General features: G+C 47.3%; 1 protein-coding gene across 2 annotated transcripts in view; it reads right to left on the bottom strand.

The window, feature by feature from the left end:
* Positions 1 to 26,632, bottom strand: part of RUNX1 (RUNX family transcription factor 1) — a 249,926-nt gene extending 223,294 nt beyond the window's left edge. The window contains exons 1-2 of one of the 2 annotated variants that reach the window (XM_072740750.1): positions 26,526 to 26,632; positions 26,287 to 26,403 (exon numbers count right to left, since the gene is read on the bottom strand). In XM_072740750.1, coding sequence (XP_072596851.1) covers positions 26,287 to 26,344 — 58 coding nt within the window. In that variant the 5' untranslated portion in view covers positions 26,345 to 26,403; positions 26,526 to 26,632. The remainder of the gene's footprint in view (positions 1 to 26,286; positions 26,404 to 26,525) is intronic. The other variant, XM_072740751.1, reaches the window with a different exon arrangement.
* Positions 26,633 to 27,129: the final 497 nt, after the last annotated feature.

Below are 27,129 nucleotides of genomic sequence, written 5' to 3'. Positions count from 1 at the left end.
TTTTGAATTGTCCTTTCTGGCTGGCTGGAAGGTGGACATGGTATTGGGGTCTGGAGCAGCCATTTTGAGCCATGAGGTAAGAACCAGGCATTGCAGAGGGTGGAAGATGCTTGGTTCCTTGTATTTATGACAATGCCACACCAACCTACTCATACTCTATAAGAGAAAGGAGCACACTTTTATCTTGTTTAAGCCCCAGTAATTTGGAAATCTATTACAGCAGTCAAACCAATATCCTGATATAACACAATGTATTTATCTGCCTGCTATTAACAATTAGAGCATGTCTCAGGTAAAAGCAGACTTCTTAGCATTTCCCAAGACTTTGCAGATTTTTTTTTTGACTTTGCAGAATTTTAAGTCACTTTCTGCATCTTTTTTTCTTTTGACTTTTCAAAGGCGAGAATCAGTTATCTAGTAGGTTCCAGCACAGTGCACCTGACCTAAAGGTAAAGATGCTACATCATGACATCAGGCTGGTTGGGTTTTTGTTTTTGTTTTTGTTTTTTTGTTTTTTCTTTTCAACCAGGTGTTGCTATAACTTGAAGTTGACTTTTTAAACCCTGTGTAAGATGTTGTAGGTTGATAATGTTGCATCTTTAAGCCTGGGTGTATTTGCAACTTTGCATTATTTTCTAGTAGTGCTGAAATTCTCAGCATCCAGTTGCAATTCCTTTTTCAAGAGAGCACTATGGGATGGAACATAGTCTCTGAAATAGTCACAATGTCTGGAACATTAGCAATAGATTTGATTTTTAGAAACAACTAGAGCCATTTAAGACCAAGACTAGTGATAAATAAGGATAATGAAGCCTGGTAAGGCTTATCTTGGTCAAAAACAAAGTGCTATCTCCAAGTCAGGGGGCTGTTTTACTTGTTTAGCCCATAAACTGACCCCTAAAGTCATTCCAAAAGAACAACTCCAAAAATGCTTAAAGTAATTATGGAGCTGTTGAAATGCTGGCAGATTTGCCGGGAGAATTACTTTGAAGGACATTGCAATTAGAGGTGTGCAAATTCTGGAATATACAGTGCAAATCAGATTTGTTATTTTCTATTCACAGTCTTTTTATTCATTTGTTTATGATCGTATTTAAAGGAGAAAGAAGTTCATAGAGGACACTTCAATGAGTTCTGCAAGGTTATGAAAATAATCATGCATCAATTTCAGCAACTGTCCACTACAGAAAGTTCTTTCTTGAATGTATTCAAAGCTCTCCAGGGCCTGGCCCTCCAGGGGCTGAGCAGTTTATCCTTCCACAGCTCTTCTCATGCTCTACATCAGTCTTATAAGGAAGCCTAAGGTCCCAATCGACCGTCAGCCTCACCACTTATACCTGGCTCATGCTAGTCTTGGCTCATTCTCTCCTCCCCTAAGAATGAATCATCCTTTGACTTGAGTTTTTACTCCTTTATTTCATCATAAAACTGAGTTATTTATGTTTAGAGTCTATACCTGGATTAGCCCAAATGTATGGGGCCTTTTATTTACTTGGCTCCAGCAAAGCAGCTTTAATTAGGAGAACATGGCATGAGGCGCATGAGATAAAGAATAAATGGTTGCAGAAATGGGAAGATAGGCTCACAAGCAGAGCGTGAGGAGTGATTTGCCCTGAAGAACTGCTTGACAGGAGAACTGATAAATTTGAAGAAGCTTCTAAGGGAGGAAATGGGAAAACGATAGACTCTCTGGATACCCTTAAAAAATAAGTTCAATTTTTATTCCCCCAGGTAGTTATTCATTATGAACACAGGAAAATTAAGAGATGCATATGGTCTGCTTTTCCCCCCTGTGTTTTTGGATAAAGAAGAAGAACAGAAACAAGTTTGACACATTAGGAAGAGAACCTTAGTATGGCTAGCTAGAGAGGCCCCAGCAATGATCAGGACCCGTCTGATGCTCCATGGCCTGGTCCTGCTATGCTCTGAATCAACCCCAATAGGAGCCACTTTCCGTGATTGGAAAGATTTGTGTGTGTGTGTGTATGTGTGTGTGTAAGGGGTGTTCTTTTATACGCAGAGAAGTTTGTGTTACTGATTTGAGAACACAGAGTTTTATAGCTTGTGTGAAACTATTTTCAGGTTAATTCTCAATTACACCCTTTGCCTTGGAGGGTCAAGTCGTTTGGTTTCCAGCGAATATTGTGGTTGTACCTGTGGTTACCCACTGACTTCTCATCTGCTTTGCTTATCTGATAACAGGCAAATGGGGAAAGAGCTTTTAATATCCCCCAAAAGGGGAAGATTGGTAATTAGTTATTCACCGCATGGAATCAGGCCAGGTCAATTTACTCCAAGAAAGAAAACAATCTGGATATTGGACTTTGGGGTTCCTTTTACACGTCTGGTATTGCTGGTCTCATCTGGATTGCTTTTTGCTCTTCTATCTCTTTTCTTTTCTCTTTTCTTTTTTCTTTTCTTTTCTTTTCTTTTCTTTCTTTTCTTTTCTTTTTTCTTTTTTTAAAACCAGGTCACTATACAAAAGAGAAAGCAACTTCATCTCCTCCTACACTCTGCTATTTTCCTGACAGCTCATAAATTTCAGCCCAGCACCCGCCCCGGGATCTGCGGGTCTCCGCCCCGGGGCGTCGTCGGCCCATCCCTCCGCACCGAGCAGCAGCGAGGAGATCCTTGAGAAAAAGCAATGGGTGAAGTAACTGAAAGAGCAGCGTAGAAAGCAACAGCCAGAAACGGCGGGGACGCGAGCGGGCGACACAGGAAGGGAGGCGGTGGCGCGGGTCCCGGTGCGCTGCGCGCTGCAGAGACGGAACTTCTGCAAAAGCTGCCTGCCCGCGTTATCAGCGGCGCGCAGGCCTGTGGTTTTCTCGCTCTCGCAACCCTGCTTTAACTGCCGGTTTATTTTTCGACAAACAGGATGCCTCCATCTGAGGCTGTCAGCATCCCAGGCTCATAGAGAGAAAAGAGGTAGTGCAGCCCCACCCTAGAGGCTCGGCGGCAGCGGCGGTGGGGTGGTGGGGGGTGGGGGGTGGGGGGTGGTGGTGGGGGGGTGTCTGTTTCAGGAGGCTTCCCAGAGAAGCGACAACCTTGCAGGTGCAGCCGCTGGGAAAGTCAAGATGGGGCGACGAGGCAGGAGGGAGGGAAACCTGGTCCCCCACCCTCCACCCTGTAACTGATTACAGGGCTACGTCTTTGTAAGAATCCGGAGACAGAGAGGCCGAATCATGGGGGCCAGGTTGGAGATTTAGTTCAATGCTCCTCCAACTTTACTGCGCACACAGATACCACCCCCGCCCCTGATGGGGGAGGTGGGGGCAGGCTTTTGTGAAAATGCAGACGGATGCTGCAGGTCTGAGCTGGGGCCTGAAATTCTGCACTCCTACCAAGTTCCCAGGTCATGGTGATGCTGCTGGTCCAAAACCCACTTTTGGAATCATAGCAAGGCTTTGGAAGATTCCTGTCCAGTCATTCTCCATAAATTCCTCTGCATAGGGTAGGAGCCCCTAGCAGGGGGTACCATCTTACAGTGAATCCTAATGGATGCCCTGCAAGCTGAATGCATTCTTGGTTTAACATCAACCACCTTGCTGGTGCAAAAGGAAATTAATTGCTGCTCTAGAAGGAAGGAAAATTTGAAAGAGTTAAGGGGATTTTAACATCTCAATTGGAAACGCCTTCAGGAATTCAGGAGAGTCTAGGTTTGATTCTGAGCCCACAGACGGTGGGGAAGGGTAGGGTGTGACAGATAAATAAAAATTCACACACAAAAAAACCCCAGGCAGTCAGGGTCTTCCTATTCATGCAAACATGTGCGTCTCACAGTTGGAATTCCCACGTGTTCACAGCATTTCCAGAAGCTGTATAGTTTGAGGCGGTCTTATGGAATTTGGAGACCATATTTAAGTATTCTAGACCCAACTTAATCTCACATTAACTTTAGAATCCTATTGCACACATTTTAAAATATATGTTTTTGAGTTCACATGTAATAAGCAGAAAGTATGATCTTGGATCTGAGAGACCAGACTAGAAAAACCCACTGCATGTGAGAAAAATCACAAGAAGACTCGCCATCTAGAATGAATAAGTCCCTCCAGAGGTGGTGCTGGCTGTGGGATGTAGAAATACACTCTGCTAAATTTTGCCAAACCTTGTAATTGCATGAAGATTCTATTTTGACTTCATCAAAAGCAGTCAAAGGCTTCCTGTTACCAAGTGTTTCTCAAAGTCCTGCCAAAGTTACGGGGTTGTTAAAATGCAGATTCTTGGGCCTCTCATGGTCTGTCAGGCGGTCCCAGGAATCTGCATTTTAACAGGCCCTGCAGGGGATTCATCTGTACTGCCAAGTCTTAGGACCCCTCTGGCTGCAAGTTCAAATCCAACCTGCTGCTGCAGCATTCAAAGATCTGGCTTCAGTTTTGCTGCTCACTAGTGAACCGGAGTGGGCTCTTCATTGCCCATGAGCATCTCTTGAACAAGCTTGACCGGCCACCTCATTCATGTCATTTCTTTCATCTTCCCCAGCCCTGGATAAAATGACCTCTGCTCCTTTGGGCCCTCTTCAGATCACTGTTTCTTATTTAACAACCAGTCATCCTCCCTGTTTGTGATGCTTCTTTCATCTGTGCTGTGCTATTCAAGTACCACGCTGTTCGCGGACTATTTCTCCTGCTTGGGCTTTGCCTCCTTTATTGGACAGTAACCTCCTAGAGGGCTATTCCATGCCACCTAATCTTTGTATTTCAGGCCATCTTCTAAATGCATGTCAACCATTCAGTACATCTGCCAATAGGTCACTGCTAACGTGTTGTACAGAGTGTGATTAACCAGGCACACTGTGGCTCTGGGATCAGAAGAGGCTGCGAAGGGAAGTGGGAGTGGTGATGATGGGGTTGAGAACCTGGTTATATAGTCATGAAAGACACAGAGGGAGTGAAGAAAAGGGAGTGGGGACCCCAGCCCATCTGCTTGCAGTATAAAGTGGGGAAAGAATTTCTTTTTGTTAAATAGAGTTTCCATTCTACTTGAAACCCAGATTGTCAAGTCTATGAAGCAAAAGATGGATTTTGTTTTTCACACTCTTGAGTGGCCTCTCCTCACTGTCTCCCCTGCTCCAGTTGACCTCTCTCCTTCCTTTTTTTGCAGCTGTTGGTCAACTCAACAGCAAGCTTGAGTTAGAGGAAATTTCACGTGTTACATTTAACCAAACAGAATAAAAGTATTGTAGTACATTAATAATTTAGCAGAAAGCAATAAATACACCTCAGCTTTGCTCCTGACATAGCTAGCATTACCACTCGTGCAACCTTGGTTTTCTTTCCTAGCCTTTCTATATGCTTTTTTTTTCTAGATTTTATTTATTTATTTATGAGAGACAGAGATAGAGAGAGAGAGAGAGAGAGAGAGAAAGAGAGGCAGAGCCACAGGCAGAGGGAGAAGCAGGCTCCATGCAGGGAGCCTGACGTGTGTCTCGATCCCGGGTCTCCAGGATCAGGCCCTGGGCTGAAGGCGGTGCTAAACTGCCGAGCCACCCGGGCTGTCCTTTCCTAGCCTTTCTAGATTCTAATATTCTTATTTTTGTTATCTCTGAACTTCCCTGTTTTTGCTTTCAAACTCAGCATAATAATATCAGCTTATAGGACATTGGGTGGCAGATGGGATAATGTATGGAGACCACCTGACAGCCTGGCACACAGTAGGTACTAGTGACCCATAATGCCCTGCTGCTTAGTTCAAGTATACTTCCTGGAGGAATGTTTTCTGGTGTTCCAGGCTATTCCTTGCTTCATGCACCTTCACTGCCTCTCAATCGCATGCCCGCATTGCCCTCCAATCCTTAACTTCTCTCTTAAGGGAATCTTTTGGCCTCACTAGGAATCCCTTCCTTCTTGCATTTAGGCACATCCCTTTGACCATCTGGTCACTCTCCTGACCAATGTGGCGGTCCCCCCTAACTCTGTTCCTAGGACTCCTGCCTGCTCCTTATCTTTTCTTTCCAGCCTGTGATCTGGTGTCTCTACATGCTGTCTCTGGCCTTGTCTCTTTATGCTGGGTTTTCTTGTCTTTTATCTGTCTTCTTCTTTTTCCTCTGATACTCAAAGTCCTTACGATAGTCTTCAGACCATCTGTTTAAGGTGATAGCTTCCTGCTCCACATAGCAAAGAGATTAGGATCCTCTTTTCTATTAAGGCGCTTACAGTAGATACTGGACTGTGAATGTCCCTGGGATCCCCAAATGACCTCTGTGACCATAATTTCTAAGACCTTGCAGGCTTTCCATTTACCTTTTGACAGGTTCTTGCCCTCTGAAGACATGCACAGTTGCCTCCCCAATTTCAGGGGAGGGGTCCCACTTTCCAGAAAGTAGAACACTGAGAGGGAATAAAGGGCAGAAACATATCTCTGCAACCATAACCCTGGTGATAATACAAAGTTGGATTTCTCAAGCTTGTCATTATTTACTAGGGCCTGATCATTCTCTGCTGTGGCGACTGTCCTGTGCATTGTAAGGTATGTGGTAGCGTCTTTTGCCTCCACCCGCTAGATGCAGGTGCACTTCTCCTGTTCCTTACCACCACAACCCTCCCCCATTGTGACAACTAAAAATGTCTCTAGACATTGCTGAATGTGCCCCAGGGACAACATTACCCCTTGTCTCTCACCTTCTCCCTCTAGTTAAGAACCACTGATTTAAGATATCTGAAAGTGAAAAGCATGGTGAAGAAAATGAGAAAAATAACAAGAAAGGCTAGTATGGGAAGAAGTTCCCAATGTATGGACTAAATAAATGAAAAAGAGGACTGAACAAACAGATCCATGGGGAAGGAAGCATGGGGAACACACCTTAAGGAAAAGAATGAAATTACAAATATAAGAAGGCATTTATCTGGACAGATGATCCATTAAGGAATGTTCCAGAATGGAACAAAAAATGAAGCTCAATCTTGATAGGATCTGTTCTAACTGCAGATGTTCCTGTGGGCAAAGCTGAGTGCATCCACGTGACCTGGGCCCAGACCTGGCTGAGGTGCATTTAGGTGCGGACGGGCTTTGGGGGAATGGTCAGTATGGTCAGGAGCACAGGATATGACAGTTGCTCAGCAGATGCTGATGGTCTCTGAATGGAACAGGGACATATATGCAATGAAATGGAACATATCTGCAACATCACCTGGCCAACACTTCAATGAAGAACATTTTCTCCTAAATTGAGAGGTATGCAGAAAGCACGCCAGGTGCCCTGGGCTAGACACCCATGGGACAGTCTGTGTGCCCTCTCGGCTTCTTGAGACTTTGCTGAGAAAGGCAAAACAGAGACCCTAATGACAAATCTGCTGCATTTTATTTACTGAACCTCTTCTGGTTTTCCACTAGCTCTCTTTTTTGGACAGGATAAATATGGTTTAGCTTTCCCATAGAAAAGGTCTTTTTGAGTTGGCAACAGAAGAATAGAGGGCATTCTTCCTGTTGCTTTTTGATGTCTTAGAGGTAACCCAATGGGAAATGGAGTGGATCTCATTATGCATCCTGTGATTAGAAACTCTCTTGGGGCAGCCCAGGTGGCTCAGTGGTTTAGCGCTGCCTTAAGCCTAGGGCCTGATCCTGGAGACCCAGGATCGAGTCCCATGTCAGGTTCCCTTCATGGAGCCTGCTTCTCCCTCAGCCTGTGTCTGTTCCTCTCTCTGTGTGTGTCTTTCTCTGTCTTTCTCTCTCTCTCTGTGTCTCTCATGAATAAATAAACAAAATCTTAAAAAGAAAAAAAGCCTCTCTTGGCCATAAGCATTTATTTCTCCACATAGGTATTCAATTTAAAGCACAAACTAGTTGGGGCATCTGAGTGGTGTGGTCTGTTAAGCTTCCGACTCTGGGTTTTGGCTCAGGTCACAATCTCAGGTTGTGATTTTCAGGGTCATGAGATCAAGCCCTGCCCAAGGTGGGCTCCATGCTCAGCATGGAGTCTGCTTCAGATTCTCTCTTCCTCTCCTTCTGCCCCTCCCCCTCTGACTCTCTCTCTAAAATAAATAAATATTAAAAAAAAAATAATAAAGCACTTTCCTACATGCTTCTCCTTGCATACCTGCTCCGCTTCCCACAATGGACATCCACCAGACTTTCCAACCCAACACCCTTTGGACAGAAGTGGAACCAGCCCCATGCTGCCTGCTTCTCTTTACCCTAATATCCCCACATACTCTTTCCTATCCTTAGTTAATCATAGGAGTTTAGAGCTCTGAATAGAGCTCCCTGCTGTGGTTGTGTGGCTGGAGAGACTACTGAGGCCTCTTCTGTTCATACCATTGTGGCTTCTACAACTCAGCAGTAAGCATGAAGCTGATGGATTTATCCATCTATCTATCTACCTGCCTATCCATGCATCCATCATCCATGCATCCACCCACTTATCCAAACATCCATCCATCCATGCATTCATCTACCCATCAATCCATCCATCCATGCATCCATCCATGCATCCATCTATCCATGCATGCATCCATTCATCCAAACATCCATCCATCCATGCATCCATCCATTCATCCAACCATCCATCCATCCAAACATCCATCCAAACATCCATGCAACCATCCAAACACCTATGCATCCATCCCCCTAAACACTCATCCATCCTTCAATATGCATGCATGCATGCATCCATCCAAATATCCATCCATTCATGCACTCAAACATCCATGCATCCATCTATCCAAACATCCATCCATTCATCCAAACATCTATACATCCATCTATCCAAACATCCATCCACCCATGCATTCATCCATTCATCTGAACATCTAGGTATCCATGCATGCATGCATGCATCCATCTATCCAACATTTGTTTAATGCCCACACCTTTGCCAGGTGCTGTGAAAAAAGAGAAAAGAGAGACATGAGATTATTTCTCAAAGAGTTTGAGTCTCTGGGAGAATACATTTACAAACAGAAAACCTTGAATCACATTTTGGTAAGTACTTCCCTATGTATATGAACTGAATACATAATAGTTAGAACTTGGGATGTGCCCTGTTGCATGAGATCCAGACGGACACCCTAAAAGTCTTGGCCATCACCACATCATTCTGGTAGCCCCATGGCTTCAGGAAGCAAACATAGACTGTGTCCATTTATGTCTGTGATGGGAATGTGGGGACTTCTTGCTCTCTGTTCTTCAGCATTCTCCATAGACACATCCCAGGACTTACAAATGCATAATGACTTCTCTGCACTAAACAATAAGCCCAGTGGCTGGCTTTAATAACCCTGCTACCAGAAATTATGGAAGAAATGGTATTTGTACAGAAGAAGTATTGTCCCAAAGAGAATTTGAAAATCATAATAGAAAAGTGAAATTGAAATTGAAGATGCTTTTGCATTCCTGAAACTTTTGACTAAATCTTCGATGATCTCCAGGTCCTTGAAATTATCCTTACCTGGTCTTTTTGATTACCTTTCTTCTAGATATCAAGAGTCTTCATCAAAGACATACTGATAAACCCAATATGAAAGAGGAAATAAATGAGTTGTTCAAAATCATGATTCAGAAGTGCAACCCAAGCACTTCAAATAGTTTTGAAACAGTGAGGAGCTCTTTTGTCATCAATTCACCATTCTATTTCTCTTGACATTTGTAATTAGAGGCCAAGAGTACTCAATTTTAATTTATTCCAAAGGACATGAGTGGTCCAGGTAACACCCTCTCTAGAAGACTATCTCTTAAGTATGCATAGTTTAGTGGTTAAGCACTCAGGACCCCAAACCAAATGAGGGGGGAGTCCAATCATGCCACTTCCCAGCTGTGAGAACTTGGATGAGTTTCATGGTAACTCTGTGCCCTAGTCCTCTCTGTGTAAAAGAAGGAGACTAATTGTCCTCACTGTATAGGTGACAACAGTGATGTGAGTTCCTATCGGTAGGCACTTAAGACCAGGGCCTGGTCTTTAGAAAATGCTGTATAATAGTGCTTGCTCAATAGAACTTGATATTCCAACAATGCTCTCTCTTCAATGCTCTCTCTTCACTTCTTATGGGATGACTTCTTTCTTCTGAATTTTAATCATTGTATATGCCAACCAGAGCAACCTGGAGGTCTTGTTCCAGGAGGACCTCTTTTTCTCTCCCTTGCCCTCGAAAAACTATTGAAGGTCAGGTTAACAGGCCTGGCTTCTTCTAGAAAGCAATCCCAGTTTACCAATTCTTTCTTGTTTGTTCTCAGCAGACTGGAATCATGGGTGCATTTTATTTTCTGCTCTTAATTATGGGGACATGATGGCTGACTATCCTAATTTCAAGGCCTTTGCCCATGGGCTGTCAGTTTTTCTGGACGGCTTAACTCAATCTTGGAAGATGGGTGCAGCAGGGGTCAAACCAGGTATGGTGGATACAAACATGATGGAAAGGATCAGAATTAGCACATCTTTTTGTTTTCTTGGATGACTCATAAATAAATGGGAAGCAACAATAGTGCATCAGTTCCTAAGGTTTCTCTGGAGCAGTAGTTCTCAAACAGGGGTGACTTAATCTCTCAGAAGACATTTGGCAATGTCTGGAGACATTTTTGGTTGTGCTACTGGCATCGAGTGGGTACAAGCCAGGGATGCTGCTGTACATCCTACAATACACAAGACATTTTTCCTTAACAAAGAATGGTCTGATCTCCAGAGTCAATAGTGATGAGGTCGAGAAGCTGTGCACACAGTTAATGGAAGGCAAATTCTCAGCTGCATGATGCCTTTCACTTAGAACTTCAGAACCAAAGGGTCTCAAACACCTGCCCTCTCATTATACATGTGGGATGGGGAGCAGAGGATCACAGTGCAAGGTGCACACAGCCCGGAGCCCAGACCCCAAGTCAGCCAAAGGCTCCTCTCCCATGCTCCATGCTACATCCCATACTTCAGCCACTTGCTGTGGGGAGTAAAATCCACTCAAGGATGTATTAGATGCTCATCTGTGTTCACATGAATGCCAGAATTTGGGTTCACATTGTATATTTGGCTTGCCATGGTGTGTAGAGAGGAAAATGGGAAAATCAAGCAGAATTGTGTCTTACAAAAAAAAAAAAAAAAAAAAGGACAAGTCACATGAGCAGGGAAAGCCATTATCACAGGTAAATTTAACTAGAGTTTAGCACCTGTCAGGCAGCATTCTGGTATTCCTAACTTAGTCCTCACAGTAACCTGTCAGGTGAGCATGAGCATATCACACTGTTTAGATGAGGAGAGGGGGCCCAGAGAGGGTAAGCAGTCTGCATAAGGCAACTCAGCGGAAAGGGCAGAGCTCGTATTTGGTAGAGGCACTTGGATCCCATAGGCTGCGTCCATTGCCAGCCCCCTCATGGGGTAGGAGGGGGCAAACCATAGACACTCCAGCTGGGCTCTGTCTCCCACCAGCCCTGTGGCCTGGGCTGTTTTCTTAACCTAGCTTTGCTTCATGCATCTTTTTTTTATTGTTATCAAATGGGGATTAAGAGCTGTACTTATAAGGCTTTCTGTTAAAAGGGATGATGGTGGCAACATGCCTGATGCCTTGTAAGCACCTGGTGAATGTTGCTTGTCCTCCTCATTACTAAGCAGTGATGAAACTTAATTGTCACCTGACACACAAAGTGGAACCCTTCCCAGCAATAGTGCAGAGGGTGTGTGACCTGACTGAGCCCGGTGGGGGTGGTAGGGGCTCCTCCCTCGCATCCTCTTGGTCCAGACCCCATCAAGCCCAACAGCTGGAACTGCCCAGGCTCATCTCTGGAGATGGACGCCAAGGACCCTTTTACTTCTTTAGGCTGCATGATCTTTACTGAAACATGGAATGGATAGATGATGCTGTTTGAAACAATGCTGGCTGCTTCTGTGTGAATGTTGGGCTCGAGCCTAACCTGACTTGTTGACAGGGGCAGCTTGTGCCTCAGAGCTGGGGGTCACTGTGGGCCTGGGGGCCAGGGTTCCCCAGCAAGATCCAGAGCCTGGCTGAAGGTCAAGTTGAGATCATGGAGGAAAGACGGAGGAGGGAGGTGGGAGGAAGGGAAGCGCGGCCGGGGAGTGGGGCAGGCCCGGGAGTGTGTGCAGATGGCCCTAAATAAGCACTCAGGGGCGTTTTCTGAGTCACAAGAATTCCCAAAATATCATCCCTAGTGTACTCCATGGAGTTTTTATTTCCCTGTCAATTGCACACTCCGCACAAGCAAAGCAACTCTTTTGAGGTAATATAGAATCACCTTTCCAAAGGAGCTTTATTAGTTTACTATTATTTTTTATTGTGGAGAATAATTAGCTTGAGCGCCTTTTAATTTGTTCCCATTAAGATGTTTGCACAGCAGCAATTAGAGCCTGGCGGGCTCCCCGCGATTCTACATGAGCAGGGGCCTCTCGCCGGCTGTGAGCTGGCTTTGGGGGGAAATGTAATTAATTATTGTGGCCATTGCCACGTGGAGCCCAAGGAGAAAGGGAAGGAACTTTCTGTGACTCTGTGGTACTGGTTGTGGGATAATCAGATGAGACATGCCTTTTATACAAATAAGGTTAAAGAGAAAAAGAAAACCTCAAACCCACCTACTTGAAAACAGGATTTGTAATGATGTCAGAGGACTGGTGGCACGGACTTTTGAAATGACAAATGTTCCTGCCGAAGGATGGAGAGACTGCTCTCAAAGGCTCACCAGGGAGTGGGCCTCTTGCTGTGCAACTGGGCCCTGGTGATGTGGAGGGTCCTATTTACAGGAGGGATTGAAGCCATTGCTTGCTGTCTGAGGTGAGTCGATTGCTTCCGGGTAGAATTTTTATGCCAACCATGGGAATAATTGGATAGGAGTCTTTGCTGGGACCTTCACTGAAAACCCTGGCCAAGGTCGGGGTCATGACAGGGCAAGCTCTGGGGGGCTTCCTAAAGGATGAACTCAAGTGTGAGACCCCTGATGACTGTCCATATCCTTCTCTGGGTTCTATATATGGGCCCCTGGACAGGGACCAGGGTGGAGAAAGAGAGGCAGCTGGGACACAAATATAAGGGGGTGCTGTCTCTCAAGGTCATGCCAGCATGCAGGACCAGCCTTACCTGATCTCAAGAGTGAGTGTCTCTTAAGAGTTTTTGGAAAGTGCCTCCCTATCTCACTAGAACGTTACCCCTGATGGACTCCCAAACTGATAGATTAAGACAACGGGTTGGGAAGAAAGACTTAGTGATGGTTTCTCCCCACCCAAGCCAGCATCTCACCACCATCTTGAGAACAGGTCATTCTGGCTCACACTCTGGTTTGAGCACCACCACTGTCTCTTGGGGACTGCCATGGAGTCACATGAATATCTCCCTTGGGGGCTGCTCTGAGGAGGTGGGGCCATGAGGATAAAAGGAGTGGGTAAGGGCAGCTCTGACGTCGATGGGAGGGACCTCCAGCCACTGAGTGTGTCCAACGTCATGTAAGCCATTCTGGACCACGGGTGGTGCAGCAGCTTAAAGCCACCTGAGGTTCAGCTGCCCGACCCCCCCCCCCCCCCATCCCCAACACAGACAGTGTCACCTGCTGTCCAGGGACCCAGACCAGTCTAACTATACCACCTGTCAGACCAAGACAGTGGTGACCTCCCTACAGGGGGACCGTGGGCTCTGCCGTGAACACCTCCATTTGTACCTGGCTCCCTCACTGACTAGCAGCCTCACCTCAAGCAGGTTAACCAACTTCTGCATGCCACACTTCCCTCAATAAAACCAGATTAGTAATGAGAATTCCTACTCATAGGTTTGTGAGAAGGATTTAATGAGCTAACACAAGAAAATGCTTGGCACCATGCCGTGGTGGTGCATAGTTTATGCTCAATAAATAACAGCTTTACTCTGATCAGCTTAATGCTGGTAAGCTCAGCCCTCTGCCAAGAAGCACTAAGATCATTAATGCGTTGCCACTTGGTGAGAGAAGTCGACCCAATTGTGCATCCTAGCACGTACCTGGCTCCTGGCACAGCTACAGGGCCATGTTCTGGGCTTAGCAGAGGTTACTTTCCTGCCCTAGCCTCTGATCTGTACACCTTCTTCTACATGTCCACTGCTTCATACATGTCATCTCAAATCCTCTTGACAGCCATCCAAGGTAGGGATCACTGCACCCACTCACCCACTTTACTGATGAGAAACTTGGAATTTGCAGATCTGGGTAGTTGGCGTCGATTCACACGGGTAGTAAGTGCTGGTGACAGGATAGAAACCAACCCCCTGATCCCAATCCCCTGGGCTCCCTGCCCCATGACCCACACCCTCTGGCCAGGCCTGTCTTTCTGGTCTCCCTATCAGAGACAGCTCACCGGAAAGGGCCTGGTGGTCGGTCAAGCACTCATGATTCCTTCTGGAGTGAAGTTTATGCTTAAACATCAATTGAAGCCTCCAAATGAAAGAATACAGGTGTGCTTGCAGAAGCTGGGTCCCTGGTAGCAAGTATCTGGACACTTTCTCTGTCAAATTGAGGTATTCTTGGAGGGGGAAGAAGAAGCATCACAACTTGCACTTTTAGGTGCATCTTATTTTTAGGATGTGTTTAATAAGGCATGCACCGTAATTAATCAGTATAATCCTACAGGCGTGTCATTTTTAAGTAAATAACTATGCATAGATTCTGAGGCATGTTAATTAAGTTTTATTTGTATGTCACATGATCAAAAGACTTTGGAAATGACTCGACTTTCAGAAGTTCCTGTTCCACCTACGAAAATCTTTGTTCAATTCCAGTGGGTTCTCTAAGGCACACGGATTTTTAACGTGAGTCTCTGGGAGTGTTCATGTGTGTGTGTGCACGTGGATGTGCACACAAGAGAGACAGAAAGAGCGAGAGAGGAAAAAGCCTTTATTTCTCTCGAGAGAAGCTGCTTGAGAGGATGGGAGCTCTGAATCAGGAGTGCTGTGAGGACATAAATCCCTGATGGGAGGTGTAGCCTGGGTTCAAATCTTGCGGGAAGACGGCATTCTCACACTTCCCAGGGGGGTCCTTCGAGAGCTGGGGGCTGGCAGCGTTGGCCAAAGCCATCTCTCACCCTCTGTGTGAACATGCACACTTGTAGTTCCTCTGGTTATTCAGATTTCACCAGAGACTCTCATTAAAACCAACCTGGTTAACCCTAAAATTGCTTAAGGGGGCCCTGGGTATGTGGTGGGTAGCTTACCTAAGGCATGGCTGGGTGTGTTGGGTTAAAAAAAAAAAAAAAAAAAAAAGAACATTCAAACCACAGAGTGAGTGAGAACATCCAAATCACACCAGGGCAGAGGAGGCGCTTCTGCAGAGAGATTCATTCCTAATGTGCCCCTAAGCCGCGGGCTCCTATAAACTGCTTGACTTCATGTTTCCCCACAAATGAAAGGGATTTAGCCTGTAAAGGGCTGTGGTGTCTGACCGATGAGAAGAGTAATTAAGGAGGATTAAGAGAGGTATCTGCTAATCAGAGAACCCCAAGTGGAATCTGCCTCCTACGTCCAGTGTCTCCAAAACTCGGGGTGGGGGTTGGGGGGGACAGGAGCCAAGCAGATCCAGCTGCTGGTTCTAACTCAGGTCCTGACCCGCTGTGACACCTTGGAAAGGTGAATGTCTCTGGGGCCCTAAGGCAGAGAGTACACTATGTATCATCTATGGTACATACAATTGCATTTAGAGACGTCTATGGTTACATAGTTTCAAATGCCAACTGGCACTACATAGGGCAATAGAGAACTACATGCAGGAGTAACTTAGAAAGCCTTATTCAGGATCATGTTTCATCGCTCATTTGTTATTTAAACAGATTCACCCATCTTTCTGTTACAATGAGCTCTTTGGAACACAACTCAGTGGGAAGTGGGAAATGTATGGGAGGCATAACTTCTTTTTTTTAAATATGAAGCAATGAGGTTGGGTGATTGACAGCTGGATACAATTTCCATTGTTGGCATTTGTACATCCTCACATGACCCCACCCCCCTGCACAGTCCTACTATTTGTTTAATAATTGTTCCTCTGCTCTAGAACTTGGGGAGTAAGAGCCATTCTGATCTTTATTTTTTTTTTTAAGATTTCATTTATTTATTCATGAGAGACATAGAGACACACACAGAGAGAGAGGCAGAGACACAGGCAGAGGGAGAAGCAGGCTCCCCACAAGGAGCCCGATTTGGGACTCGATCCCGGGACTCCAGAATCACGCCCTGGGCTGAAGGCAGACTCTCAACCCCTGAGCCACCTAAGCGTCCCGATTCTGATCTTTATAAACAAACAGTAGGTTCAATAATAGTAACGTTGGAGCTTGAGTTTCTGTTCACACCTGTCAGGAGCTTATGTAATTTCATTCCCCCCCCCTGCCCCCCCCTCCCCCAGCCACCACCCATCCCATTCCCATCGTATTATGTAAAATCTGGGACAGGAGAGAAGACTCCTGAAGCATAGAACTATTTTTCCTTCCTCACAGATCCTCCAGAATTTTTTTTTCCCCAAAACATTCCATTTATACACAGAACTAAACAGACAAGCACAGAGTCACTAATGCGGTTAGAAGTTGGCAGCATGGGAAAAGGGAGGAACAGGTGGGGAACTGGGTGTCGTTAAAAAAATACAGCCCCCCCCCCCCCAAACTGGGTGCCTGGGGGGAACTTGGTCTGTTTCAATCCAAGAGGAATCGGAAGATCAAAAGTGGTTTGGGAAAGCCAGAACCATCAGGGATAGAGGGAGGAGGAAGGTCCAGGGGGAGAGGGGGCTGTTTGGAAACTAGGGTGAAGGGATTGCCCTTGCCCTGCTGGGATCCCCCCAGCCCTCTGGTCTGGCAGGAAGGGGGCAGCCTGCAACCCCCATGGGCAGGTCTGGGGCTGCCAGATTCTCCAGGCAGGGGGCTGGAGGGGGCTCACAAAGGCTTGCCCTCCAGAGATGACGGCACTGTCCCCAGTTTCTCTGCCAGGGTGCAGCGGTCCTTGACCTCCTCATAGCAGTTTGCTTGTAACCCATTCGCATGGGTTTTATACATATATGCAGTTCCTGATTTTTACACATTATGCGCTTGCAAAGTGGGTGAGTGTCAAGTCCAGCTATGACTGCTGGGGAGGTGGATGGGACTGCACAGAGGCTGCCGGCACACGGTGTGGAATGAGGGGCTTGGTGCATGTAGTTCAAAGGTCAGTAGAAGCTATGTGATAAAGGGCAGCAAATTGCGGTTGGTGTTAAAACTGATCCCAGAAAAAATAATGGCCCCTAGGCCAATATATTTCAGTTTATCAACCTTCTCTTTAGCAAAGATTTTTAATTTTTTTTCTTTATTTATGAGACACACAGAGAGAGGTAGAAACATAGGTAGAGGGAGAAGCAGGTTCCCCGAAGAGAGCCCTATGCAGGACTCGATCCCAGGACCCCAGGGATCACGCCCTAAGCCAAAGGCAAACGCTCAACCACTGAGACACCCGGGCATCCCGCTTTTGCACATTTTGAGGCTAAAATAAAAAATGACCATTGAAGGATATGCATGCTAAAATTTTTTGCATTGCAAAAGGAAATTGCTTCTACCTTGAGCAATGAGAGAGCAGCTCTGACAACCTGTTTAGCCTCCCTTAGGAAGCTCCCTCCAGGGAGGCCCGTGACCACAGAGTACCATGCAGTACGTATGGGATTCTAAGTGATTCATTTGCTCTTTTAAACATGCCCTTATCTGGCGAACTGACTGTAATATTTTCTAGATGTTTCTTTAAGATCTAATAATGGAAAAAATAATGTCTGAAATCCTATACATCTCCAGAAGCACCTAAGCATTGTTCAGAACTAATATAGCTCTCGAGGAAAGGGAGAGACAGAGCCTTGCTTTGGAAGCAAGTCTTGCAAGTCCTGCTTCCAGGCTATACTGGATTGATCGCTTGTCTTACGATTTCGTTCTCCATCAGAGATCAGAAAAGATTCTTTTTAGGGGTCGTCGTCTTTGCAGAGGACGTCTCAAATACCAGGATAGCTAGCAAGGAAGGTAAAGTAGAAGCTTTGCAAAATGTCAGAGCCATCATGTAGTTCTTTCTTTCATTTGAAAGGGTTTCAAGATTTGGCAAGTCGAGTCCTTGATTTAGAATCAATTTAGCATGGACTGTGAGTTTATACAAAGAAGCATCAGTTTTTGAAATCAGGAGAGCCGTTGGGTAAACCCAACTAGCCAACTAAGATTTCTATTTTGGGTGACCTTTTACATTTGGGCTCCTAAAATGCCTGGGAGAGCACACTATTGAGAAAGGAGTCCATGTGAAAATAGACACATGTGGACCACGGACCGCGAGGACATTGGCATACACAAAATCAATGATTCTCTAAGCGTGCACCGATCTTACAGCACAACAAAATGAAAGATTTATGTTATTTCACATGTCACGGAGAAACTGAAAAAATATATATATATGGTCTTAATGAAGCATTGACTTGCAGGGAGATAGCTCTGCATCGGAACTGAGGAAGCAGACAGGGCCAGTCATTACGAAGTAGAAATAATCTATCACTTTGCAGAAATACAAGGTGGGAATAAGTGCTCTATCTCCTAGATAGAGGGTTATTATCTGGCTCTCATAGTTCCATCAAAGATAAAAATATCTTGAAGTAGAGTTTAAGGAGGGCAACTTAAAAGGAATAAACGCCCCCTCAAGAAATTCCATAGAAAAGGATTTTCTCTTTAAAAAAAAAACAAATAAAGTTGTGGGGTGTTGGGCCATGGGGTTTGAGGATGCAGAAGAGTGAGGGCCAGGGAAAAGTGAGCTATTTCCAGTTACTGGCAGATACGCCAGCTCCAAGGCCAGGTGTGGTGGCTCTTATCCGAGCAACACGCCTGTGGACAAGAGGTTGTGTGCCTTTCTTCTCTCGCAGGGGAGGCAAATGTGATTCTGTCTTTGGCAAAGAACATAGGTGTGGCCTCGACTCCATTCAGCAGCTCCCGGCCCTGACCCATCCCATCTCTTTTTTTTTTTTTAAATTTATTTGTGATAGTCATACAGAGAGAGAGAGAGAGGCAGAGACACAGGCAGAGGGAGAAGCAGGCTCCATGCACCGGGAGCCCGACATGGGATTTGATCCCGGGTCTCCAGGATCGTGCCCTGGGCCAAAGGCAGGCACGAAACTGCTGCGCCACCCAGGGATCCCCCCATCCCATCTCTTGCTTGTTTTGCTGTCAGTAAACCAGGAGTAAATATCGCCTTGCCCCACCCTGACCTTCCATCCACAACTTAGAGAATTCGGGGTTTCTCTGTGTGTATTTTCAAAGCACTGCTGACGCGGAAAGGGTTGGGACAAATGAGATGAGATGTCATCGGGAGGCAGTCGGTCTAGAAGCAGCTTTGGCTGTCACAGCAGATGCTGCATGGAGGTCCAGCTACCTTCCCCTCTGCTCTCCTCTGCTCTTAGGGCGGGAAGGAGACAACTCCTCTGTCCCAGGCACCTGCCAGCTACAGGCCTTGTGACATGGGTCTGGCCTACAAGATATATAAGGGGAAGTTTGCAGAGAAGGGCTTCCTTTCCTGAAGAAAAAGAGCCTCACAACGAGAAGGGGTTGAGGCCTTGCATCTCCTTCCTGCCTGGACAGATCTGAGGTTCAGGCCAAAACACAGGAGCATCCAGGCCCCACCGAACTAGCCGTGGGGCCGTGCTCCTGAACTGCCTGCCGCAGGAGACAAGCCAGTACCCAGCCACCCAAGCCGCGAGAGTCAGATTTTCCTAAATGCGCAGCCAAACATAATTCTCACTGATAAACCCTAGCAAGAGCTCTACACGTTTTTATGTCACTGTGGTAAGATGCATCACTGCCATCATCTTTTGGATTCAGGGTTCATTCCTCTATCTCAACTTCTCTCTCCCTTCTCGGCCTCGTTTGGTGTTATCAGGAGACGAGAAGGGAAGAAGGGACAGCGAGGGACTCACAAAGCTGAGAGAGCATGAGAGTGTGTCTCTCTGACAAAGGGGGGAGTCTGCAATCCAGAGGAGGGGCCAAGCAGACTTTTCCAGCATGCCAAAGGGTTTTGAGTGAGGGTTTTGAATTCTTTATTTTTCTTTTTTAAGATTTTATTTATTTATTCATGACAGACACGGAGAGAGAGAGAGAGGCAGAGACATAGGCAGAGGGAGAAGCAGGCTCCCTGCAGGGAACCTGATGCAGGACTCGACCCCAGGACCCCAGGATCATGACCTGAGCAGAAGGCAGATGCTTAACCACTGAGCCACGCAGGTGTCCTGAGGCTTTTGAGTTCTGTTTCCTGTACAGGAACCACCACCCCTAGTTCTCCTAAAGCTCTCCCTGGTTATGTTCAGGATCTATAAAGCTCTTAAAGGAAATGCTTCCTTTTGACAGCTCTGGGCCATCATATTTACGACATTTTTTTTCTTCTTTTTTGAAGTGTAAGGGACAGGCCAAGAAAGACACATTTCTTAAGGCTTATTTTACTCAGCAAAAAAGGGTAACGCAGTGGATTGGTGGCACCAAGGCTAAGGGATGGGGGAACCTCAAGGAACCAGAGCTGCAGGGAAAGTGTTTTGCAGATAGTGATATCTGTTCAGGTAGCAGGGCAGCTTCTGGAGAATTCTCTAAAGAGTAGGAGTTGGAACATTTTTTGAGCCAATGTGGGAAAAATGCTTCACGTGGGTGAAATGGTCGGATGACCATTTCCTATCAGGAAGTAGAATAATAATTAAAAGTAAAAAAAAAAAAAAAGTCACTTCGTGTTGTGAAGCTGTGAACATTTATGATGTGCCGCAGTCGCTCTCTGGCACGTTCAAAGATTTCGAACAGGAACTCTGTTAACTCGGAGGCAAGTGTGTCCAGAACATCACTAGCCCCTTTTGTAGAACCCGAAGGAGAGACAGACATTTAATGACTCATCTAGGTCACTAGGAAGCTACCTGAGAAACTGAAAATGAGCTCGAGCTTCCTGTGCTGGCTTCTGCTGCCTCCCCCAACCAGAGGAGCGGGGTTGGGGTGGGGTGGGGGTGGTGGGGGGTAGTGGGGGGAGGTGGGGGGTGGGGGCTGCCCTTCTGGGCTTTGGTAAAAGTGCAGGATCAGAAATGTCGTGAGAAGCACGGAAGCAGGCAGCCTCTTGGTGGCCTGGAGGACTCGCGTGTGCTCCAAGGGCACATAGCTTTTACTCTAAGAAGGACTTTGAGGAAAAGAAAGTGACACCGGGACTCTCAAGGAGGAGACACAGCTGCCAAGATTGAGGTCACAACAAGTTCCCAATAACCTCCACACTCAGAAGCTACCCTTGTTCAGCCGAGCTCTGTCCAGGGCCCAGGCTCGTCTTCCGTCCTCTGTGTGGGTCCTTGCGGTAAAGCAAGGGTGACCTGCCTATAAGAAAAGCCATCAATCAGGCTGACTTACTTAGCAGCCCCCCAGCCCACGGGGGTTCCTGCCGCTTGACCTTTGCCCATGCTGTACGGCTGTACCCCCTTCCACCAAGGCCACCCTTTCCTTTCCCCAGTCCCTGTGTCACTTTCTCCAGGGAGCCTCCCCTGGCGTCCTCTGGGACCCTGTGACCTCTGTTTTCCCACAGTGTCATCTGAGATCACCCCACATGGATAGCCAAGGCTAACATTTACTGCCCGTTTGTGGGATTGTGCCGAGCTCTTTGCACAGGTTACTTAATTCAGGCCATACAACTACTTTCCCAAGAGGAACTACTACTACTACATTTTGTGGACTAGGAAACCGAGGCTCGGGGATCCCTGGGTGGCTCAGCAGTTTAGCACCTGCCTTTGGCCCAGGGTGCGATCCTGGAGTCCCGGGATCGAGTCCCACGTCCGGCTCCCGGCATGGACCCTGCTTCTCCCTCCTCCTGTGTCTCTGCCTCTCTCTCTCTCTCTCTCTCTCTCTCTCTCTCTCTGTCTATCATAAATAAATAAATAAATCTTTAAAAAAATAAATAATATTAAAAAAAAAAAAAAGAAACCGAGGCTGCGGAGGGAAGCTACTTGGTTGGAGTCAGGAGAAGAGAAGTCCATCATCACTGGGCTGTGTGCTCTGCATCCACCCGCCTCCCCCCACCCCCCTTCTTCCAACATCTCCTGTTCCCATAAACTCCAGGCCTCTGTCCTCTACCTCGTGCCCAGCAGAGCCCTGGTTGCTCTAATAAAGTCTCTGCCTGTGGTGGCCTCCGCATCAGACCCAACCTCGCTTTCTCACTGCAGGCCCAGGTCTTCTCTCAGCACACACTTCAGACCTATTTCAAGGGAACAAAGGAATCTCCCAGCTACTAATTTCTTTCCAAAAGCTCCCAAAGGCTTCTTGCCTAGTTTAGCTCCTGGATCAGTGGCTGTTTCTGCAGATGCTCCTGCTACTGGTTGTTGACTGTGCCTGCACTCGGTGTGTGAGCAGGTGCAGGGCCTCCTCCGGCCCCCGCCACCCCTCTGCCCCCCACGGGTGCGCGTCTCCCTAGGGTTCTGAAATATGGGGACAATCCCACAGCAGGGGGCAGAACCTAGGCATGGCTTCTTTGGGAGACTGCTTTCTGCTCTTTTAAAGCTTAAACATTTCAGAATCGCTTCATCATTTCCAAAGGTTTGTTAGCGTGCAAAGAAACGAAATGGCGAAGGGTGTGATTATGACTTTAGATGGATTTTTAGCACCTTTTTTTTTTCTTAGTTTCAAAATGCGTGGGCAGTTTGAAGACGTGAGGCTCCGTTTTGTACAGAGGGGGCTTGGGTCTGATTCTTCAACATCTGGGAGAGCAGCTCGGAAGGGCACCGTGTCCTTGTGGGCCCGAGGGAGTCAGACCTGCTAAGAGGCACGTCGTGGGCTGCCCCGCGTCCCCTCCAAAATTCCCGTGTTGCAGTCCTGACTCCTAGCACTTCAGAACGCGACTGTGTTTGGAGATTGGGTTTTTACAGAGGTGATGGCTGTTAAATGAGATCGGATGCCAGAGGTCTGGTGTCCTTATAAGAAGGGAAGACTGGGACACAGACACCCATGGGGGAAGACCACATGAGGACGCAGAGAGGAGCCAAGGAGAGAGGCCTTGGAAGAAACCAATCCTCCTGACACCTTGAAACCTTCAGTAATTAGAGCTACACGGTGATTCTGCGTGAGACTTCTGGCCCCCAGCATCCTGAGACAAGGCGCTTCGGAGGCTCAAGCCACTCGGTCTGGGGTACGTTGTTATGGCAGCCCCAGAAAAACCACACAGGCCTCACACATTTTAACTACGGGTACCCGGTTTAATCTATGGCTTTCTGGGATCCCGACTCTTCAGTCGAGCCAGAGGGGATGCTAACAGAGGAGCGCGCTTCATACATTCAGGGCTGCCATTCCCTTTGAAGGACACCTCCAAGAAGACAGTGGTGAGTCAGCCTTGCTGAGATTTCTACCTGTGGTTCTAGGAACTCAGAGGCATATTAGCATTCAGGCTTTGCATAGACCACTAAGCCACTTCTAAGAGCAAGGCTACCTGAGGGATTTTGCAAGAGTATACGTGTGCCACCGCTTTCCCTTTCCACACGTACCGCCGCTCTTCGGGCCGACACCCCGCACCCCGTGAGCGGACACGAGCTGGGGTTCTGCAAGAACGTCCCGTCGCGAACCACAGGTGTTCATCCCAGGCGATTTTCATCGCGTCTTCCCTCCTCACCCAAGCGAGAGCCTGGTGCGGTGTGGTGGGAAAGGAGCGGTGCTCTCTGTGGTTGACCACATTCGCTTTGCATGCCCTCTTTCAGACCCTGGCTTGCCTCTCACACACAAGGGAACAATGGGGTGCTTGGTCTCACGCCTCTCCCTCCACCCCCCATGGTTCACATGGGTACTTCGCCCAAAATGAGTTATGTGTTTCCTTCTGTGAGGATTGCACGGACTGATAAAACACCATCCCAGGAAGAAAACAAGATGTTGTTTTCCCCCTCTAGCTCCTAGCTGCATGTGTGTGTGTGTGGGGGGGGGGGGGGCACTCACTATAAATTATACGTAGCCAGGAGTGACTGTGAGCCCGAGCACCACTGATGGCCAGTCTATGGGAATGCAGTTTAAGAACTCAGAACAATCTGTTGGAGGTGACCAGACGCGATTCTCCCAGCAGCACGCTCTCAGGCGGGGCCCAAATGGCACCAAAAGCAGTGCCACTTAGGGGGGCACTTGACGGGATGAGCACTGGGTGTTATTCTGTATGTTGGCAAATTGAACACCAATAAAAAATACATTTATTATTAAAAAATAAAAACTAAAAAAAAAAAAAAAGCAGTGACACGTTGTCTCCTCTCTGGCACCCCTGAGTGCGCATGCCTAACCCGGGCAGTGTAAACCCTCACGCTGGTGGATCACCTTGATAAAAGTAACTGGGAAATTGCCAAGATTTCGCTTTGTTTCTCTGACGTTAAATCTCGATATGATATTATTAAGTAAGAGATCATAAAAGCCCCCAAGTTCCTTTTCCTGAGCTGAAGGGGTGCACAATCAAAAAGGCCTTTTTCCATCAGGCCTTCTGAGACCCGATTGGGCTCTCGGGGCTCTCTCCGCACCGCTCCCTTGAAAGCAAACTGCCCCTTTGCCTGACCTGGGCCAGCTGGGTGACTTCCATCAGCACAGGGGCCACGTCAGAGCCTGGGCGCTTTCTATTTCCTGGCGCTCGAGCAGGTCCCTGGGTCCCTTCACCGTCTCTGCTCTCTGGCCAGTAAGGACAACTAACTTCACAGGCAGCCCCGCTCCACGCACACAGTCCGATCTATGGCCCCGTGGAACGTTTTCAAATTTCCTGCATCTGCCTTCCTGAGTTGATAAAATAGGAAACAATAATCGCCGGGAGGGTATTGAAAGCAGAGTAAAGGCAGGAAGATCTTTCTGTCTGTTATTCTACAAATATTGCTTCCTTTTCTTGTTCGTGGCCCAGAGGAAATGCAGCCAGGGAGCAGTTCACAGCTTCTCACCAGCGGCCGCCGTCTCTGCCACGGGAGCCCGGCGCGGCTGCAAGGACGTGTGACTCACGCACGTCGCATGATTCAACTTCACTAAAATGTCCTCAGCTGCCAGTAAAGAAGCACTTGCAAACCCTCTAATTTGAAGCTTTGAATCGGTTAATGACTTGCTTTCTTCCCCTTCTCCTGAAATCCTCCCCCACCACCCTCAACACACACACACACACACACAAGCTTTGTCAAGTTTTTGCATTTCAGGGACCCGGAAACACAGAGGCTCTGTGGCATTCACAACAGCATTTGTTGTGACAAAGTGGCTGGCAGGCCTCTGCATTCCCCTGCTCATTTGGCTGTATGAATAAATAATGAGTCACAGATACTATTTGGGTGCGCGCGCGAGTTTCTAGCCAGAAAATTAATTATTCCCCCGTCCCGTCCCACTCCATGCCGGCTGTGCCAAACCATCAAGCCACATTTCGCAGGCGTTGGTCAGAGTGCGTGCCCCGACACACTGCGATGGCTTCATGACATTTTTATGTCATTATTTTTGTTTGCTTTAGCACGGCCCTCTTTTCCCACCAGCGATACGCAGAAGGCACACGCACACACGGACCCACACACTCCTGGCTGTAGCCTCCCTGCAGCTTTGCACATTTCGAGAGGCCGCTTGCAAAACTGCAGACGGGTTTTCCGCACTGGCTGTTCCTATTAGGAAGCGCACAATCTAATGACCCGAGCTGCGACAACGCCTGACTTAGGAAACGTCTTCATTGCTCTCTGCGAGAGACACCTCTGCACACGACAGCTTGCATTTTTTTTTTTCCTCTTCCCTTGAAAGAAGATGCTGGCTGCCTCGTGCAACGGGAGGCCACAGGGAACAGGAGCGCGGCCCCATCCGGGTGGTTGTAACGCAGACAGATGCGCCTGTCTCCTGCACTCTCTGCCTTTAGGGGACAACGGAGCTGCCACTGGGCCCCTGAGGTCCCCAGCCTGGTCTAGCGTGTGTCTGCCAGCCTCCCTCCGCCTCCGCCCCGTGCTGGCCCCGGCCCCCCCTCCCTGGCCAGCTGCACATGTGCCCCCTGGAGCCCGGGGCAGGCTGCGATGTGGGCCGGTGGCAGGCCAGGTGGGGGACACTCAGCCACAGTCCTTGCAGGCAAAGGGGCAGGAAGCAAAACCCGGAGAGCTCCTTTGCAAGCTCTCTCTAATCTCTAGGACTTTAATCAGGAGCAGCCCAACTTACTTGCACTTGACAAAGTTCTCACACACCGACCGAACACTTCAACAGCTTAGCTAAGTATTTATTAAAACATTGCTGAAGAGCTGCCATCTGATGAATAAGTAATCCAATAGCCTTGTAATCATACGCCCGCGTTTGAATTCTTTCCACAAAACAGACCGGGAAATCGGCCCCAGCTCCCAGCACCGGGTCCCAACAGGCTGCCATTTCGTTATCTGCAAAGCTGAGCCCAAGTAGGTATCAAAAGACCAGAGCGTACTCACCTCTCATGAAGCACTGTGGGTATGAAGGAAATGACTCAAATATGCTGTCTGAAGCCATCGCTTCCTCCTGAAAATGCACCCTCTTCTGAAGGCGGGGGATTCAATGATTTCTTTTACCTTTGGAGTGAAAACCAAGAAAGGTCACTGTTGCAACCTCATGCCCAACCATGGCTCCTTGCACCTTTTTTTTTCCTCCCCCCATCCCTCTGGGGCTCCCCGAGCCCTATGAAAAAAGGTACCTTTGCGAAAACAAATATTCAAATCGTTCAAGATTTAAAAAAAAAAAAAAAAAAAGCGGCGCCTTGGCTGTGGGTTGGTGATGCTCACCACTCTGCGAAACCCTGTGGTTTGCAGTCAGTGTGGTTCGTCCTGCTTGCTGACCACTATGCCGGGCGCAGACTTCTGACACTGCCAGCCTACCCAACTTGTGGTTCTGTGGTTGTTTATGAGGCCCAAAGAAGTTTTCACACAACCCAAATTACAAATTTAACTGTTCCCCTTTCCACAGCCCATCTTAATTGGTTCTTGCCAATCATGTGACTTAAGTGATGTCAATTTTTTTTTTTTTAACTTTCTGAGCCATGCCCTTCCTTCCCCCCACCTGCCCTCCTCCAGGCTGTGCAAGAAAATAGCCGAGTAGAGTTTGCAAGAGAGGGGTTGTAGAGAAAAGTGACTCAGTCTCTTATTATATCGATGGTCTTTGCTGATTTAGTACAACTTGGGTCCTGTTGTTGTTATTTGTGGTTTTTGGAACGACCGATTATTTTGATAACAATTTCATTGCTGCTTATTCAATAGTAATTCAACCCTGGCATCAGGCTGCTGCTCAGACAGGATGTGGAT

The sequence above is a fragment of the Vulpes vulpes genome, chromosome 15 (assembly GCF_048418805.1).
Source record: "Vulpes vulpes isolate BD-2025 chromosome 15, VulVul3, whole genome shotgun sequence".
Classification (NCBI taxonomy): Eukaryota; Metazoa; Chordata; class Mammalia; order Carnivora; family Canidae; genus Vulpes; species Vulpes vulpes.
The sequence above is the reverse complement of the archived record's forward strand: the minus strand, read 5'-3'. Positions and strand labels throughout refer to the sequence as shown.